Source organism: Gymnodraco acuticeps, unplaced genomic scaffold, assembly GCF_902827175.1.
Source record: "Gymnodraco acuticeps unplaced genomic scaffold, fGymAcu1.1, whole genome shotgun sequence".
Classification (NCBI taxonomy): domain Eukaryota; kingdom Metazoa; phylum Chordata; class Actinopteri; order Perciformes; family Bathydraconidae; genus Gymnodraco; species Gymnodraco acuticeps.
In genome coordinates, this window is record NW_022989872.1 from 323360 (window position 1) to 341671 (window position 18312).

The 18312-nt window shown below is 42.3% G+C and overlaps 4 protein-coding genes across 11 annotated transcripts in view; 1 reads left to right on the forward strand and 3 right to left on the reverse strand.

Moving 5' to 3' along the window:
- Positions 1–286: 286 nt before the first annotated feature.
- On the reverse strand, positions 287–7495 carry bricd5 (BRICHOS domain containing 5). 4 transcript variants are annotated; one of them, XM_034197441.1, is made up of 6 exons: positions 7339–7495; positions 6109–6246; positions 5730–5879; positions 5518–5625; positions 2232–2382; positions 287–449 (listed from the first exon to the last, which is right to left on the reverse strand). In XM_034197441.1, exons 1-6 carry the CDS (start codon positions 7444–7446, stop codon positions 355–357), a joined length of 750 nt encoding a protein of 249 aa, XP_034053332.1. In that variant the 5' UTR covers positions 7447–7495; the 3' UTR covers positions 287–354. The 4 variants fall into 4 exon arrangements, with proteins under 4 accessions (XP_034053332.1, XP_034053322.1, XP_034053340.1 ...); XM_034197431.1 differs by having other exon boundaries at positions 2232–2385; XM_034197449.1 differs by lacking the exon at positions 7339–7495 and adding an exon at positions 7006–7146 and having other exon boundaries at positions 2232–2385.
- A 32-nt stretch (positions 7496–7527) lies between these two features.
- Positions 7528–10121, reverse strand: pgp (phosphoglycolate phosphatase). The gene is made up of 2 exons (XM_034197417.1): positions 9197–10121; positions 7528–8397 (listed from the first exon to the last, which is right to left on the reverse strand). Exons 1-2 carry the CDS (start codon positions 9795–9797, stop codon positions 8072–8074), a joined length of 927 nt encoding a protein of 308 aa, XP_034053308.1. The 5' UTR covers positions 9798–10121; the 3' UTR covers positions 7528–8071.
- Positions 10122–10407: 286 nt separating this feature from the next.
- Positions 10408–14112, reverse strand: zdhhc4 (zinc finger DHHC-type palmitoyltransferase 4). Its single transcript, XM_034197396.1, has 7 exons — positions 13939–14112; positions 13559–13693; positions 13358–13431; positions 12821–12999; positions 12144–12269; positions 11800–12044; positions 10408–11046 (listed from the first exon to the last, which is right to left on the reverse strand). The coding sequence occupies exons 2-7, from the start codon at positions 13679–13681 to the stop codon at positions 10747–10749; spliced, it is 1047 nt and encodes a 348-aa protein (XP_034053287.1). The 5' UTR covers positions 13682–13693; positions 13939–14112; the 3' UTR covers positions 10408–10746.
- The window catches only part of grid2ipb (glutamate receptor, ionotropic, delta 2 (Grid2) interacting protein, b), a 52208-nt gene continuing 47034 nt past the window's right edge, over positions 13139–18312 (forward strand). For 4 of the 5 annotated variants that reach the window (XM_034197351.1, XM_034197355.1, XM_034197364.1 and 1 more), the window contains exons 1-2: positions 16971–17061; positions 17823–18076. In XM_034197351.1, coding sequence (XP_034053242.1) covers positions 16986–17061; positions 17823–18076 — 330 coding nt within the window. In that variant the 5' untranslated portion in view covers positions 16971–16985. Of the gene's footprint in view, positions 13746–14860; positions 15004–16970; positions 17062–17822; positions 18077–18312 lie in introns of those variants that run through there. The other variant, XM_034197374.1, reaches the window with a different exon arrangement.

Below are 18312 nucleotides of genomic sequence, written 5' to 3' on the forward strand. Positions count from 1 at the left end.
CAGGTGAAAACACTCTGGAACGGTTACGCATAATTATACTGCAGCAGTGGATTACAGGAAATACAATTGGAGGCAAAAAAAGGGGAACCTTTCTTCTGTAATCTCCAAAGTGTCCCAGCAGAGACGGTATTACTCATGAAGAGAGTGATGACGGAGCTTTGGCGATAACCTGTCTCCATCTTCTCTCTGTCGGAAAGGCTCTGAAGGGTTGGGCTGCGTCACTGGGTTTCTAGCTAGGCTGGGTTTCTAGCGTCTGTATGGCACAGAGGAAACAGTCAAAGCTAGCTTTTGTTCTGTATTTATTATTTTTTTCTTGTAGAAGGAGCTAAAAAGACAACTTTGTTTCCCTGGTCTTCACTCTGGCAGGTAGTAGAAGCACACAGACACGCAGATGTTGCTGGGGAAGCAGATGTCGATGCAGAAGTAGACCAGCCTCTGATTCCCCGGGCCTAAAACCAGACAGAGACATTGGTGACTAAAGAAGATACAGGTCGTCATTAAGGAGGCAACGTAGCATTACTGTTGAATAGTAGAACATGTAGAGCAGGGGGGTCAAACTCAAACACACAGTGGGCCAAAATAAAAAAATGGGTACTCGTCGAGGGCCGGACTGGTTCAATGTTTATTGCAGAACTTATTGAAATGAATTTATTGCACATATTAAACCTGGAACTAACAAAGCTTAAATGATTGCCTATAAAAACAACATTAAATAATCAGTTGCATTAATTTCTTATGGCTCTATCTGCAGTCATTTCTTATGATTACATTTTCCCACAGGCCAACAACAGCTTCAACAAAACTATTCCCCTCAAAGAGAAAACCAAACATGCCCTGTTGTCCTGAGAGAGAAAGTGCAGAAGGAAACATCCATTAAACTCAGTGTGCTGCTCTGTGATGCTAGCTCAGATACTTGGCATCTCATCTTGGGTGCAAGGTCATCAATGTTTGGGCTCAGGCTCTGAGCGGAGGAGACCCTCAGGATGGAGTGAAGGTGTGCGTGCAATATACCGGCGGGCCAGATCTAATAGGAATTAGAAATTATCCTGCGGGCCGAAATTAAATCCACCAAGGGCCTGATTTGGCCCCCGGGCCTTAAGTTTGACACGTGATGTAAACGATCAGAAAGCCAGCCCTAAACATTCCTAAATGAAGATTATTATCCCATAAACTGCAAAAATTACCCAAATTGTAATGCAGAAAACACTGACTAATGATCTGTCACAACTTAAAGGCATGAATAATGAACTTAATATATATATAAAAAGGGGTTTTTCTTCTGGGTAAAGCACAATATTCTAATAATAGTATTCTCCGTTTTTTAGCCATAACAAATTAAACAATATCTACATCAGATAATTATACCAATAATAATAATACAATACAAATAGATTAAAAGCTTTTTTTATACAAATGTAGAGACAAAATATTGTTTAAAAGCAGCCTGAATAATAGTTGTACTTCTGTTAGTAGAACATATGTTGGTTGAGTGAAGATTGTTCAGCCTATCACTGACTGCCTCAGTGGAAAGGTCACAGATTAGGTTTCAGGAGGTCTCTATGGAGCTGGCGCTTTTTAAAAGCTCCCTTCATGCTGCTTCTGTGGTTCTGACTAACATCCAGAACCTCTGCTGATATGACCGTTCCTTCTTTAGTGATGTTTAACTCATGTTCCTTTCCTATAGTGTGTTATAACGGTTTTTGTGCATGTTAATGGTCTGCAAAGGCTAAAATCCCCCCCCTCCCCCCGACTCATTTGTTTACTCCTGTAAAGTGACATCACTATGTAACACTCACGCTTCTATTGGCTAATGCTCCAACACGTTGTACGTGATAGGCTAAGGGGTGGGACATCTCTAAGCGGTTGACCAATCACAACAGAGCAGGCCAGCGAACCAATCAGAGCAGACTGGGCTCTGGTTTCAGACAGAGGGTGAAAAGAGGTGCTGCAGCACAGGCAGTATGAGACATTAAATAAAGAGCTTTTTGAACATTAAACATGGAGACATGTAGAGACACTACATACTGATATGAACCTGAATATGAGCATAAGAGGGCCCCTTTGCAGACAGTGTCAATGTTCATGCCACCAAAGGCCACCCAGTGCTATAGTGTGGCTCCCAGATACTTTATAACCAGGCTGGTGATTCAATAGTGTTTCAAATGTTTTATTTAACCATTTGAGTTTTATGTCAAAGCGATCGTCTCTAGATAACGTGTTGCCGTCCTCACCGTCGACCCTCCTGGTCCAGTGGACGGAGCTGTGCTGACACAGAGTCTGCAGAGGCTCCTCCAGCGTGGACACGTCCACCGGACTGCCTGCCAACACCCCCAGGAACTCCCTCTGCCTCTGGGTCTCATTCCTGGACAGCTGGATCTGACCCTGCTGAGGACGAATCACAACATCTCAACAGAAGACCCAGGAGTTTCTGTCTGGAGCTGCAGGGTCATTTAATAAGGGGGAGAAATCATATTCAACTCACAGTGACAAAGTCAGAATGAATAAATAAGCGAAGAAGAAAAAACAAGATTGAAACTGGAGTTGCTATTACCCTGATATCTGCGCTGATGAGGTCAACACACACATTTGCACTCTTATTAGTCACAAAGGCAGTGTGTAATTGCAACACTTTGATAAGCTCTGATAGTGAACCACTTAAAGCGCTCTTATGCTCGAGTGGGTCACGTAACCACCGCTGCTTGTGCTGCAGAATAGAGACAGAGCGTTTACTCTCATCCATAAGGGGCCCCCTCCCATCATAGATTGAATGACAGCAGTGAGGAGCTGTATAGATACGTGACACCATGAGAGGGGATCCGAAAAGACGCTCGGAGACTCAACTAAAGGTGGAAATGATGCTATTGTGCAAAAAGAGGATGAACTTGGTCATCTTGGATTACCTGCAAGGTCAAATCGTTTTTGACTTGTGGAAAGAAAACCTCAAACACATTTCAAGGTGTTGATCTTTAACTATACTGTCTATTTGCTATTGTAGATTTCTGCTAAACAAATGTAAAAATAAGCATAATTTTCATAACATTTCATGAAACTTGTAACACAAAGAATAATTGTGTGAATGTAAGAAATAATTTTTCTCAATTCGTTTTTTTTTTCTCCAGAAATCTCCACTTCAGTAACACTTGCTACAACTAACATTCACTTTCATTTATATCCATACAAACTGAATGTAAACGACTGCTTTGTATGTCTATTATCTTGATTAGGGGAGAAGGGGGTAAGTTGAGCCAGTGGGTAAGTTGAACCACACCCTGTAACCAGGCAACGCCTTATAGTTGTAATCAAGTGACCAGAAAGTATGCAAGCTCCTCCCATTTCTCATTGCCTGTGAAAGAGAGATACTCATTGTGGTCTGATAAGTAAACATTTTTACAAAAAAACGTTTTTTGCTTGTCAAAGTACATTTTGTCAGCTATATCGGCTGTCATGTCAAAAAAAAAGTATCCAGGTTTAAACACATATATTGTATATGTTGATGTGTTGGCAGCGTATTAAACCATGTGAATCATTAAGCTAAAGATGACTCTGAATTTTAATGCTAGGCTATTTTTTCTAAAATGGTGGCTATGGGGTAAAGTGAACCATGGGCCTTGGGGTAAGTTGAGCCAGTTTTTCAATGGAGAAATGAATGAAAGCAGGCCAAGTTGATAATAAGAGCTCATTGTAGGCTACATTTAAAGTTGAATTCACCCGGTGTTTGATTGGTAAGATGTATGAAATTGTATCACCATTTGTATGATTACTTTTCCTTTTAACATGTTAAAAAAATCAATCAATTCAATCGAAATTTATATAAAACATTTTTGAAAAACTAAGCTTGTATTTGGTTTGTTATTTATAGTTTATAGTTACCTTTAAGATTTGTTGTAGGTAAGCCCAGGTTTGAACAGTGGTTCAATTGACCCCCTGACCTGGATCAACTTACCCTACACTGGGGCAAGTTGAGCCACAAGACTTTTTTTTTTAGAAGTGATATTTTCACTGCCCTTGATCAAATATTAATTATTATCATTGCCATTGATAGGAGACATTATAGGTGTGTGTTTTCATTTTTACTATGTGTCATTTCTCCTTGCTTAGAGGACAGCATAACTAAAAAATGGCTCAATTTACCCCACTCTCCCCTATGTAACATTTAAATCCTTAAAATTTGTCAACAATCGATTTGTTCTAAAGCTGTTGTTGTATTTTCTGATGTATGTGTTGTTTTGAATAAGTATCTAACATTCCCGTTGTTAAAACCTTTCACTTTAATGTTTAAACAAAATCAAGTATGCAAATGAGCACATACTTAATAAGAAATGGCCTCATATGCAGCCTATATTTACGCTTTTGTAAATATATTTTAAGTGCTCTTTTGGTAAAGCTTCATGGTGCAGGGTGTCCGCTGGGTTTTAAAAAGTATTAAAAGTTGATCAATTTAAGGAAAATTAAGGCTATTAAAAAGTATTAAAGGGCATTTTCCAAGGTAATACATTTTGTAGCTTGTTTTCAATAAGTATATAAATGGTCCAAAGAGGTTGTGTTCTACAGTCTGCCTGAATGTAATCATTGCGTAGGTGTGTAGTGTGATTCTGTGTAGTTTATTGATGGCATCCCGTTGGGTTTGACGTCATCTGAACAGGACATCGCACGCTCACTGCTTGATAGCGCGAAGGCCCGTTTACGCCGGTTGTTAAACAACATCGTTATGGGGAAATGCAAGTCTGCGTCCAAATGGTTGGAAGATAAGGAGGAAGGACAATCAATACTGTATATAGTCAATGTGAGGTAAAGTGTGTCGCCAAGGTAACCGGTTAAAACTCCAAGTGACGATGAGGTCTTAAAATGTATGGAAAAGGTCTTAAAAGGGATTACATTTGACTTCAGGATTCCTTCATACCCTTTGGTGGCATCTATAAGTTAAAAATATTTCCCTACTTTCCTGCATCGCTCCCTTAAATTCAGAGCCAAATACCTGTTAGAGAACCAGGTATTTGCCACAGAGCAGACGCACTCAGGCCGGTCCCTCACTAACCATGCATCACTCTGTATTTGAATCCAACAGAAGAGTCTAAAAAGCCCTCACACAGAGCTGCCATTGTGCCCTCTCCACGGCTCAGGCTATCTGCTGGAGCCGCCTGTAAGAAGATCCCGAGCAGCCTGCAGGGATCAGATGTGCCTGCAGGGATCAGATGTGCCGAGGAATTCAGCCGTGGAGGTGAGAGAGGGAGACTATACGGCTGTTCATAAGCTTCAAGCTTCAGAGCGGCACGGAGCTATGAAACCCAGCAGGTCCTGGCTCAGATAAAACTGTGAGTCACTGACAGAAAGGCCAGTTCACACATTAGTGAGCCGGCGACTTCACAGACGGCAGGGCTAAAAGGGCAACACTTCCTTTTCTTCGTGTGCCCAGGTGCATTTTTCATCCCAAGTTGTGTGGTTTCATGTGTCCTGAAGGCACTGAAGGACAAACCCTATTGATTCAAATCAGCGTTCAGCTCTCACATATAGAAATACCTTGTGTGTAGACTCCTGGAGGAGGGAGTGCACGTTGTTATAGTCAGATTCCTCCATCTTTCGCAGGAAGCAGCTCTCCTGGTCCATGGGTTTGTAACATATCAAACCCTGAAACACAATGGCAAGACATCTTCCCATTAGTCAGAAAACTCAGGCGCACTTTCTATCAAAACTACCATTCAAACCAACACAATCTCATGCACATCACCTACATGTTTGATATCAAAGAGCACAGTGGACGTCTGATTTGCAGGTGAGGTGATGGAAAAGGTCACCAGGTCATTTTGCAAGTCAACGACGGCCGATTGGTTGATCAGAAGTCCGGTCTGATCTGGAGCTGTGATCCGGACCAACTGTAAAGACTTACACACACACACACACACACACACACACACACACACACACACACACACACACACACACACACACACACACACACACACACACACACACACACACACACCACACACACACACACACACACACACACACACACACACACACACACACACACACACACACACACACACACACATGAAAGACAATAAGGTCTAGAAATGATGCTGGAGGGTGTATTGATCGTCATGTTACCTCTGCAGGAGGCTGCGACAGCCCCAGGTGCCCCGTCAGAGCGAGGGCGATGATGACCAGGAGCAGGGACGCTGAGAAGCTTACCCAGAAGGCCTTGTGTGGGAAGTGGGACTGAGGGGACGCAGCAGAGCCCCCATCCTGAAGACAGGTTTACACACACAAGGAGAAGCTATTTACACAGTGCTTCAAATCTCATTATTGGATGTAAACAAACGGCGGCAGGGTGGGAACACTGCTGTTGTTGAGATGTGTACTTAAGGGACAGTTCACTCAAATCTCTTACCTAAAATGTTATTCGTCAAACTAAATGGTTTTGTTGCTTAGTTGGAAATACAGGCTGTACATGTCTGCCTTCTCTCCAGTATAATAGCTCTTGATGGCACTTGGCTTTCGATGCTTAAGGCGTTAGAAGAAATCTTTCTAAAAATTCATGAGGATTCTCAAGAAGATCCTAAAACCATATTGGACTTATTTCGATTTTCACTGTACAACACAAAGAGTCAGCACGACACTCTTAGAAGAGTAGAAGAGTAGAAAATAATTGCATGTTACTGCTTAAAGAAAGGTATTCTTCGAGTTAACGTGGTCATGATTTCTGGAATATTTCTTTTGAGTTTTTCTGTACAACAGTGTCATTATATTTGAGAGAAAGCAGACATCACACTTACCTTACTCTCACAAAATAGTCTAGATATATAAATGTATATATCGCACAACAGGTAGGAGAACAAAATGAACCGTCTGTAAAGCTATATCTGTAAGTCTCATCCTGTCATGTATCTTTTACCTGTGGCAAAATGAGCTAAATGTGCAGGTACGCAAAATCCAAACATGTCTCGCCATCACCATCTTTCCAGTCGGCGGTGGTTGCTTTTCAAATGAAAGTACATTCCTTACCGTGCACTCTGCATCTTCCAAACGGTTTTCCGAATGTTTCCAACACCTCAACATCCTGAGTCCCTTGACGACTCCTCACTGGGTCAGCTCCCTTCTCTTAGCTACCGGCATGCAGCTGTGGTCATGACTGAGACTCAGTACACCTGGGCAGCTTCTTTGTCCCTGCAGACCTCCCCCTTCTCCCTCCCCCTCCAGTCACACTCCACACAAAACTCTGAACCTGCCAAACTCACATTTGGAGTCTTGTCTTCCTGCTATTTCCTCCCTTTTTATATCTAATATGACTTAATATGCCTCTGTAACATGACCCCCCTCACTCAAACACACACTTACAGGAGAGGAGTTGGCCGCCCTCCCCGGCTCAGACAATGGACAAAGGGGTGAGGCAGGTGCAGGTTGAAATCCTCTCTCATCAGGTGAGAGGCGATATCGCTGCTGCATCCAGACGACGACAGGCCAAGGTGACTTTAAGCACGGGAGGTTTTCTGTGTTCACTTTGAGGTAAAAAGCCACAGACGTTTATTTAGTCAATATCATTGCAGCTTTATTACGGATTTGAGCAGCTATTCAGGGACAAGTTAGAGAGCACAAGAAGTCAAAAGGAAGACCGGGTTCACTTTCAAACATGAATGAAACACTGTGACTTACTCCCATTAATGTATCTGCAGTGCTTCTGCTGAGGTGTGAAAATAAAGGTTATAATACACAGAAAGTTCAAGTCAGACACGTAGACTCAGTGCTTGTTATTTATAGACAGCTGTAAACCTGAACAAAACATGTTACAACACATTCTATTATGTGCTCATCCTCCTCGAGTTTGACTTGTAGTTGCTAAAGAGGAGCTTTCCTCAGAGACAGTCTTTAAAGTACACTCTCTCTTCCCCTTTTAACACTGAATCCTTGTTCTTATGTTATAAACAATCATTAATACCATGTTAAATTAGCAGGCATTTCCAAAATAGATAAATTATGTATATCTTTATAAACTTTGTACTAGATTTTAATCATATATATCTTAAGGAAAAAGATTCCCTTTTGGTGAGTAATGGAGTCTTTCAGTCCAGCTTCATCCCTGCAGAGCGGGCAGCAGGTCAGCGATGCTCTCCACGTAATAATCCGGCACCATCCCTTGCCTCTCCGCACAGCCGCTCTTCTGATGGGCCTCGGCGTCCTCCACCGTGCTGACCCCCGTGAGGGTGAGGAGGGTTTTCAGGCCGCAGTTGGAGCCCAGCATGATGTCCGTGTCGAGGCGGTCGCCCACCATCAGGCAGCGGCCGGGGTCCACTCCGAACTGGGAGGCCACGCAGTCGAACATGTACCGGTTGGGTTTGCCCACCGTCTGGGCCTGGCGCTGGGCGGCGGTCTCCACGGCCTGCAGGAGGCAGCCGGTACCTGAGAGGAAGAGGAGTAGTGAGGACACTTTAACTCAATCTAGCAAGTTAGATGAAAAGGGGCCCTACTATGCAGGGATGTTCCCCTATATGGGTTGTGTGCATGTACAAGCCAGTTGAGTAGCACTTGAAATGTTTTTGCTCTATGAAGCCTGATGTACTTATATGATTCTGTTTTCTTCAAGTTTGTATTTTGTTGGTCGAACGCACTTATTGTAAGTCGCTTTGGATAAAAGCGTCAGCTAAATGCAATGTAATGTAATGTCAGAGTTTCTCTCCCACACACTCTAAATTATAATGATCCCTCATAGCATTTTGGATGGGTGGAGCTTAGAAATCCAGACAGGTGAGTTTAGACATGTTTTTCCAGGAAGTAGACCTAATACTTAATATCTGACAGTTAAAGTCTGACTTTGTATAGAGCCTGTTATGCACAATTTAGTGCATGCTTTGTTGTTGTTGTTATAGCCTCAGGTCTGGCCTAAAATGTAAGCTTTATATTTCCCCAACAGTTTAAGTGATGTGTGCAGAAGATCCACTGACTATTGTTAATGTGTGCTGCAGTGATTTAACCTGCTTTAACCCCCTGTAATATGTGTGTGTGTATCCAGTACCTAGTGCTAGTACTTTTTTTCATGACCTGCTGACACACAATTGAGGCCTTATATTTCACCATAAGTTTCTGTGCAGAAGATCCACACGCTGCAGTGATTTAACCTGCTTTACCCCACTGTAATATATATATATATATATATATATATATATATGTGTGTGTGTGTGTGTGTGTGTGCAGTCCCTACCTGGCACGGCCTTGCCTCCCTCCAGGGGCAGCCTGGTGTCCCTGTTGGTCCCCACAAACAGACACCCAGGCTGCTGGATCAGGTACTGCAGGGCTCTGTTCAGCTTCGTGTAGCTGAAGTGCTCATCGAACCCGACCACCACCGCCTTCACCTCGGGGTTCAGGTCCACGTTGGCCCAGTCCATCTGCTTCCCGGATATATGGTCCTCTCCCACCCCGGTCTGCTGGATCCCCACCGCCTGCAGCTCGTCTCTCATCGCGTTACTTCCGATCAGATACACCTTTTTACCCTCCAGTTTGCACTCATTCTTCAGGTACATAGCTGAACAGTACGCCGTCCCGAACACCTCCTCTTCGGTCGCATTAAACCCCATTAAGGTCATTTTCTCCACGTACATCTTCCTGGTCTTGGTGCTGTTGTTGGTGACGAAGAACACCTTCTTGCCGCTTTCCTTAAGCAGGTTTATGACCTGAGAGGCTCCCGGGATGGCCTGGTCCCCCCGCCAGATGACCCCGTCGCAGTCAAACAGGATGCTGTCCACCGAGTCCAGCACCGGCTTCACCAGAGCTCCGGTTAACCGGGTACATTTGGACCCAGACATTAGGGTAAACAAGAGACGTGATTTCAGGTTCAAATTTGAATAACTGTCTGCCCGTTAAATAGCCCTTACGTGTTGTCAGGCTAAACAAATACAATAACTGTTTAACCGTTATATAGCCGTTACAACACTTCGTGTTCCCTACCGCGCAACGTCACGGGTTGTCGCTAATGTCAGCACTACTGTTTGTAGTTACGTCCAGTTTTGTGTTAATGTAGTTTTGTTGTTTAAATAAGTTTGTTGAGATACGTCGCTGACAAAATCCTGACCTTCCACTTCGGTGTAAAAGTGTTGAAGCAATTCTGAGGTTACTTCCGCACCGGCTTAAAGGGAAAGCAACAACACAGTTCACTTCCGGTTAAGCTCATTTACTGTTTACAACCTTTATATATACAGTCTATGTTTACAACATGCATATGTTTTTCTTTAAAATAAACAAGAACAAATCTTTAATATAATAACTGCGTATTCAAAACTACAAAAGTGCTTCAACAAAAAAGCCAAGCACACTGTCCCTTCCTAGCATCAAACTACAGTTCCCATTGGTCTGTAGGCAAAGTGTTTAAATCCCACTTGGATGCAAAATATATAAAGTTCACAATAATACACAACATTAAAAGTCAGATTCGTAATGCCTTTAAAAAATATTGAACAATTACAATGGCAGGACATATGCTCCAGCTTTTGAAGCATTCACACTTTAGTCAAAGGCAGAACAAGAATGAAAAAAGATGTTCTAAATTGGCAGTCAAAATATCTAATGACTTTTGTGTTTGCTGTAAATGTTGCCAGAGCTTATTAATACAATACATTGTGTGGGAGGTAGACACCAGAGCTCGTAAAGAAATTGCTACCGTAAACTTTATTCTTTCAGTCAGCAGTAGTTCTCAGGCACAGTGACCCCAGGGGGTGTAAAAAAATGCAGCATAACAACACAGACTAGTAATTTATTTTAGTTGTCTTTTTTGTGAACAGGACGTGGAGGGAAGAAGATCTCTCCCAGGTTTCGGAGTATTCCTCTGCTGTAGTAGTTTCTTTTAGAGTGGTCTGGTGTCGGGCTGCAGAGATGGTCAGCGGTTGCAGTCGGGTGGCAGTGCTGACACACGTAACCTCGACTTTTGTACCACTCGTTGGAGGTCTGGTTCACGAGAGCCAGGTAGGAATGGAAAAGAGCATAACCCGCGAGGAGGAAGAAGACAAAGACCAGAAATCCCAACATGAAGACGATTCGGGGGAAGGTCAGGAACAGATGCTGCAGAAAGAGAGATGTGTATTTTGTAAAATGTGACTTTTTTTGATTATAATTTCTTTTTAAAAAAACTGTAATACTTGTTTATGTATGCTTTAGGTAACATTACGCTGTCTTTGGCTCTTTTCTGCTGTAACAATGTACATTTCGCCTCTGTGGGACTAATAAAGGTATTCGGATTCTGACAGGTGTGGGGGAAACTTCTGAAGCAATGGAACAGCAGGACTCAGAGAGACACGAGGAGAGCTGGAGCTTTGATGGCAAACACTGACGGTTTATTTGGAGCTTCGGCCGGAGAATTCACAAGACATGTCACGGGCCACGAGTTGACCACACGGTTGAGATGCCACAATCAATTCTGAAGAGCCCTCCTGTAGCTCCAGGTTTTAACTAGTTCAGAGCGTAATAATCAACGTTCTTCAATAGATAGACTAAACAGCTGAGGACACTGAATCACAGTTGTTGTCTCTAATGGCTCGGGGTCATCTACACCCCGGGAAGGATGTGTTCCAGGTGTCCCACAACAATAACTATCTCTGACCGAGAGTTGCCCGGTCACAAACTGGCAACATCAACAACTTGCTAGGGCAGCCCCTCCTTATGGGAGATAGCGGCTGCTCGAGGTTGGTCAGCTGTGTCAGAGGGCGAAAGGTAAACATGTAGGGCGAAATTATTTCCTGACAAAAGGTATTACGTGTCTTGAGGTTAAAGGAAGGTAGCCGCGACATGCACTATGTCAGCAGTATGGAGTCTCACCTGCACAACAAACAGAGGCCCTGCTGACTGCTGCTGGCCTTCCTCGTCTATATAACTGGCCCTCAGGAGCCCTGACCTCAGGACGGCGTGAAGCAGCATGTCTCCTGTTAGAACGGCCACATCGCCCGCCGCGGCGCACACGCTGAAGAGGTAAAGCAGGAAGTAGCGTGTGTTCTGAGCACCGATGCAGTTGTTCACCCAGACGCAGTGGTGGTCAAAGCGTTGAACACACCTGTTGCAGACCCCTGAAACACAGACAGTGAGTATGATTCTGTATTCTAAGCTTTGCAAATATAATGCATTACAATGTTAACGATGCTGCCTGTTCATATTTCTGTTCTCACTGCAGTGTTTGGAGCGAGCCGGTTTGACGAGGTTGCAGGTTTCACAGGAGACGCCCGGCTGAAACAGCCTCCTGTCATACGGATAGATGTGCAGCTGGCCGGCGATTTTCTTCTTCGTCACTGTGCCTGCAAGGTTGAGAGGAGAGAAAAATATAACTGCCAAATAAAAGGCAAAAAATCTCTCCAAAACGAACAAATTGATATCTCTGCACATTATTGCAAAACGGCTGAAAGTATCTACTTTGAATTAACTGGAGTCATCAAATAATAATTACCCATTAATACTTAATGTCCTGCACACCCTCAATCCACATGGCTGTATAACCAGTAGTAATATTGCTTTTTTTTTTAGACTAAATGATCGTTGTAGATGCAAACAACACAACATTTCTCATATGAAAAGACAGATGCTTTAGGTTGGTGCCAAGAACAAAACAGACACCAGAGTGGAAAGGGCACATTAGCCGGATCCGTTATTCCCAAGACTTGGACTCACATGAGGCCTGTTTTAGTGCACAATGATTGATGCTATGTAGACCACAAACTTATTGCTTATACGAGTTCTTAATATATCACACCTCAACACACCAGGGTTAACCTCCCTCGTCTGTCTCATATAATATTTCCTAATATTGCAGCAAATAACAAATTACTTTGAAAGCTAGTATAATAATAACCTGGATCTCTCCTGATGCAGAGGTAGAAGCAGAGACTCTTGATAACCAGCAGGATATAAGGCACGGACAGGCTGATCAGACTGGTGTCCATATCCCTGCAGAAGCCAAACACCTCGTAGGTGAACTCTGCTAACACAGCGGCCTCTATCAGGATGTGCAGATAGATGAACATGTTGTTCCTGCAAATAGAAGAACAGATATGCAGGAGTATAACTGGAACTAAATATACACTTGTCTATGATATTACAGAGGTATATAAGATTAAATAAAAAGCCTTTATTCATTCCACATTGGGGGCATGTACTATTCTACACAGAGCAGCTCAAGAGTCAAAGGATGAAAGGAAAATGAAAAGCTATATACATAATAAACACCTTTTGATTTATTCAGAGATGATCCATGCTGGATAAACATTGAGAAAATAAAATGTATCTATACTTTTCATAGACGCATTGTGTGTAGTATTGTACAGGGAAATACAAAAAGTGATATAAAGTTAAATACTAAATATATCTACGAAGGAATTGAACTACAAACCTTTGATGAAACAGCCTGTGTAAGGTCCTTTGTGAAAACTTCTGGAGCCATCTTGGTGTAATCGGTGCAAACACCTGTGCAGAGAATATTTGTCAGCTTTAATTGCAGTGAATATCATGTTTCAATATTGTTATAAATTAGTCAAACAGTGCCACACAGTGTCAGTTTATGGGAATACAGTCAACCTGCATCTTCTCTTACCTTTCCTACAAAGTTGAAGAGGATACTAAATGGAGTTTGCTGCTGGCCTGAGTATTTGCAAACTAACACTATACATGTCAGCACCACCGTGACGTAGACAGCGAACAGGGTGAGGAAATCCATCTCACCTGGGGGCTTCAGAGAGACGATACAACAGGCGTTACTGGTGCAAAGTCAACACGAACAGGTAGCACACTCACCAAAAAGTTGTGTTACTATTAAGTGTTTCTGCTTGTGTAAACACGACTTTAAACAAAATGATGTACCACTCCTAAAAACACCCACATGGACAAGTTGACGTTAGCATGCTAACCTAAATCATTACCGAACGTTAGCATAGATATTCCCACTTTCTTCACCTCTTAAAGTCCTTTACTCACCTTCTCCCTTCACCTTTTAGTCTTGGTCACACATAGCTGTCTGTAAGTGTTTTATCTCGCGATAACATAGCTTATTTTGTTAGCGCTATGGACACTAGCATCCCCTTTGGTGCTCTGTAAACAATGCTACTTCCTTAGCATCGATGTAGCTAAATCCCAAGCTAACGTTTGAGGGGCTGGCTGGGTTTACCTGCTGCAGGAGGAGGGGGATGTAACTCCATTTCGATATAAATGTAAAGTTTGTCTAAATATTAAAGGGCAGTGGTGGAATTTAACTACACTTACTCAAGTAAAAAATGAAGGTACTTGTACTTGAGTGATTATTTAAAAACGTTAAATCTTAAATGTGCCATTCTGCATAATGAGTAGTACTTTTGGTACTATGCTACTTTTTTACTTCTACTTAAGTACAATTTTAAATGCAATACTTTTACTTGTAACAGTATTTTTAGTCTTTGGTATTGCTACTTGTAGGCTACTTAAGTGAATAATAAGAAGAGTACTTCTTTCACCTGTGTTAAGGGTTTTCTTAATTCATATTCCTATGCTTACTTTAACCTCCTATTACTTTTTAAAGCTCACAAGTAATTTCTATAATTAATAGACAGTCATATTTTCATCTTATATGCCTTTTCCCTGAAGACTCTTATTTTTCGACACTTTAAAACTATAGCTATTACTTATTCACTATCTTAGCCACAAATGACAATGATTAGGAGAAGCATTGACTTTAATGCATGGATTTGCTACAAAGTTCAAACATGAAAAACAGGCTAAAGGTTATTTAATGCACACACTTCCTTCAGTTTTGACTTGAAATTCAACCCTTATGAATACCTTTATAACATTTTGGCTATAGTGCATGCTTGAATTCCCGACTATTAGTTACTTAGGCTTGTTTTTCTCTGTCATTGCCTTCCAGAGCTCCACACAATGCAACACGGCATCACAGGACACCTGTTGGGTCTGGTTGCTGACATGGCCCGACACTCATATTACAGCTCTCGGTGCCGGAGAGGAAAGCTTTACTCTGGAGCTCTACATCTATGGATGCTGTTTAAAAAGGTACAGGATGTGTTGGTGTGCCGTAGTGAGGTGTGGACAATATTATATGTTTCTTATGTTGATGTGTTTTTGGTCACAATGCATTTTTTCTAAATGCTTTCCACCTTAATTATGACGAATGAAGATGTATTTTATTTAAAGTCCCTTGTTTATAATATTTAAAAACATGACTAAAGGATAATCGATACATATTGTCATAAATTCATTTAGCAAGTACACACTTTAAAAGAAAAATGATCGTTTGACCTGCGAATTGGTGCAAGAAAAATCTATCTTGAATAAATAAAGTAATCCACACAATGAAAACTATAAAAGAAACATATTTTGGGCTCAAAATGACACTCATTAATTCCTTAAAAGCATCACGTTGGCTAAAACGTTGCTAACATTCTCATGTAAACAAACGCGCGTGCAAACCCATCAGGCTATATCAATGTCATGTTCATGTTTCAAACAATAATTGGACAATGTATATATGTTGAAAACCCTTCCCGATTTCTCTGAAGAATAATTTATTACAGGGGGTTTATCAGGGTTGATTGCCTGTGATATGTCAGGTTCTGTCTTGTCACACATGAGTAAACGTCTTCGCTGTAATGTAAGAGGAGTTTGATTGTAGCGAGCAGCATCTGTGTTGAATTATTCAGTTGAAGCCGGACTGTCTGTTCTTTATTGCACACTTTGCAACTAATGACAGTTTGAACTTCAATAACTTAGTCACTACTTTCTCTTCAGCTGTAATGACTTCTCATATAAATGTATTACTGACTGCAACATGTTACCTGCTCTTATTGACACACCCTCTACAAATAATATGTCATACAATTAGTGTATCTGAGATGTCCAATCAATCATAAATACAATAAAATACATAATAATATGTTTTTTCAAATATCCTGCACTATATACAGTAGTTTCTCATATTGAAGGGTGAAGCTAACAAATTACATTGACATCCTCTTATTGTAATTGACAAGCTTTTGTGTATTTTCACTATATGATTATTTTTTCTATTACATGTTGATTTTACAGCCACACGATTTTTTGAATTGTCTACAGCCTTTACCCGTTCTCTTTATTATTGGGTACTGTTATTGGTATTGGATTTTAGCCCTTGCAGACCATTAACATGCACAACAACCTATATAACACACTACAGGAAAGGCAAAACCCCAACAAGCATATTAGGGCCCCTTTAAAAAGATAGTTCTGATTGAAAGACTTTATCTGCACACTGTGTGAACTTTCCGTCACTTGTCATAAATGTCATATTCACAATGTGTGCTTCCACTTTAGTCAGTGTCTGCATTCTATATTTGAGGGGAGCATGTGTTCCTTCAGTATTAATGACAGGGGGGTGGAGGAGCACTGAAGATTCAGTTCATAATCCAACTAATCCCACAGGCTGAAGTCTTAAATTGCCCCTCCTCCTTCTCAATGGACGGCACATTTTCGTTGTGCTCACACACTGACGGACGCATTCCCAGGCATGCAGACGCTCCAATTAGTCCTCATCAGGCTGGGCTGCGTCGACTCAGAGTGATTCTGGGCCACGAGCGGTCCCTCGGAGAGCCACCTAGCCGAGAGAGCAGGAGGAGGAAAAAGACATGTTGGTGTATTTATAGAAAAATGAGGCCTCGCACAATACCCTGTTTGGGAGAGAGAATTATGAAGGAACCGAGGTGCCTGGGTGCACGTGTCCCAGTTTTCTGATTAACACTGTGCAGGCGGGCCGGCCCGAGGATGAATCAGGGAACAGGACTAACTCGTTGACACACTCGCACAGAGATTGCACTCGCAGCCCGTGCACACTCACCTTTTGCTTATGAGGACACTGCTGTGGTTTTCAGGGTGGAAGAATGGGGTATTGTTTTGAGTTTGTCACCCTTTCCGTTTGACTTGTCCTTGGGTTTTTTCTAAAGATATAACATTTGAGGAGACAGATTGGCTGCCAGCAGGCCGCCCGCTGTTTGACATTCAAGATGAAGAAGTTTTTGCAAAACAAAAAAGGCAGATACTCTATCCGACGGGGCTCTCGGTATCCATCTAAAGATTTCTGTAAGTCTTTTATCAGCTTTGTGTGATGATGGCTGTGGAGCAAAATTAGCTTCCAGCTGAGCCAAAGGGGTTTATATTGAATCATATTTAACAAAATCTGTAATCTGTAATTCTGTATTTGTCATATTAGATATGTTTTTGAGAACTGTCTATGTCTCATTTTGATATTTCAGAATGCCTAAAATATAAGCCAATTTGATGTTATTGATTCCACTTTTTACCTTTTGCCAGCTCTGAAATCCATGCTGTCAGTTGTGTGCTCTATTATATAATTGTCATTCAACAGGATTGACTTGCAGGGAGTTAAAAAAAAAAATGGAATTGCTGCAGGAACTTTTGTCTCTAAAGCTAATTAAGGTCACAATCCCTGCAATGACTTAATTTGATTGGCTGCTTTGGAGTTTGTGAACCAGGTCAGGGACCGCTGAGTGTGTCATGGTTCAGGGTAGAGGGTTACAGAGCCCGCACTCATGAGTACATCTTGAGATGCGAAAGACAGCAGGAGGGAGAAGAGACCGGGGACAAAAACGTAGTCACTTTGAATGCAAGCAAAGGATTATTTGATCAAAAAATGTCATTTGACTTGAATATTTTGGCCAAAGTGGGTAAGTGCTTGTGTTTGAATGTCTATGCGTGGGTTTTCTTCATTTCGTAGCTTTTGTCCGCAGTATAGCCAGTGCAAGACCCTTGGAAAGTCCTTGGATCATGAGTGGGGACTATTTTCCTTCTCCTATCTTACATATTTTCTCCCCCCCTTTAAGTCCTCAGCATGCCGTCGTCCAACCAGGGCTGGCCTGAGGAGTTTGGCTTCCTGCTGGGCGGCAATGGCCCCAGCTACATCCTGTCGGTGGAGGAGGGCAGCAGCGCTCACCTGGCCGGGTTGCAGGCGGGGGACCAGGTCCTGGAGATCGAGGGCCACAATGTGTCAACGCTGGGCCCCCAAGCTGTCGTGGCCATCGCCCAGACTCAGAAGAACATCCCTCCCAGCATCGGAGTGGTGTCCCGCATACAGCAGGTCTGACAGCTCCTGAATCTATCACAGCAATAATGCATAAGTAGGTTAATGCCTGTGGAGATTCCGCAATATGTGACGGCATCTAGATTGATCCAAAGTCTTTAGGGGTATGTTCCTAAAGGTGTTCTTCACCCGCAATATGATTAATTGTATGTCCGTCACTCGCTCTGTGTGACCTTGAATCCTTGAACCCCGCATGCCTCTATGGTGAACAAAACATTTGGAAAAGGTTTGAC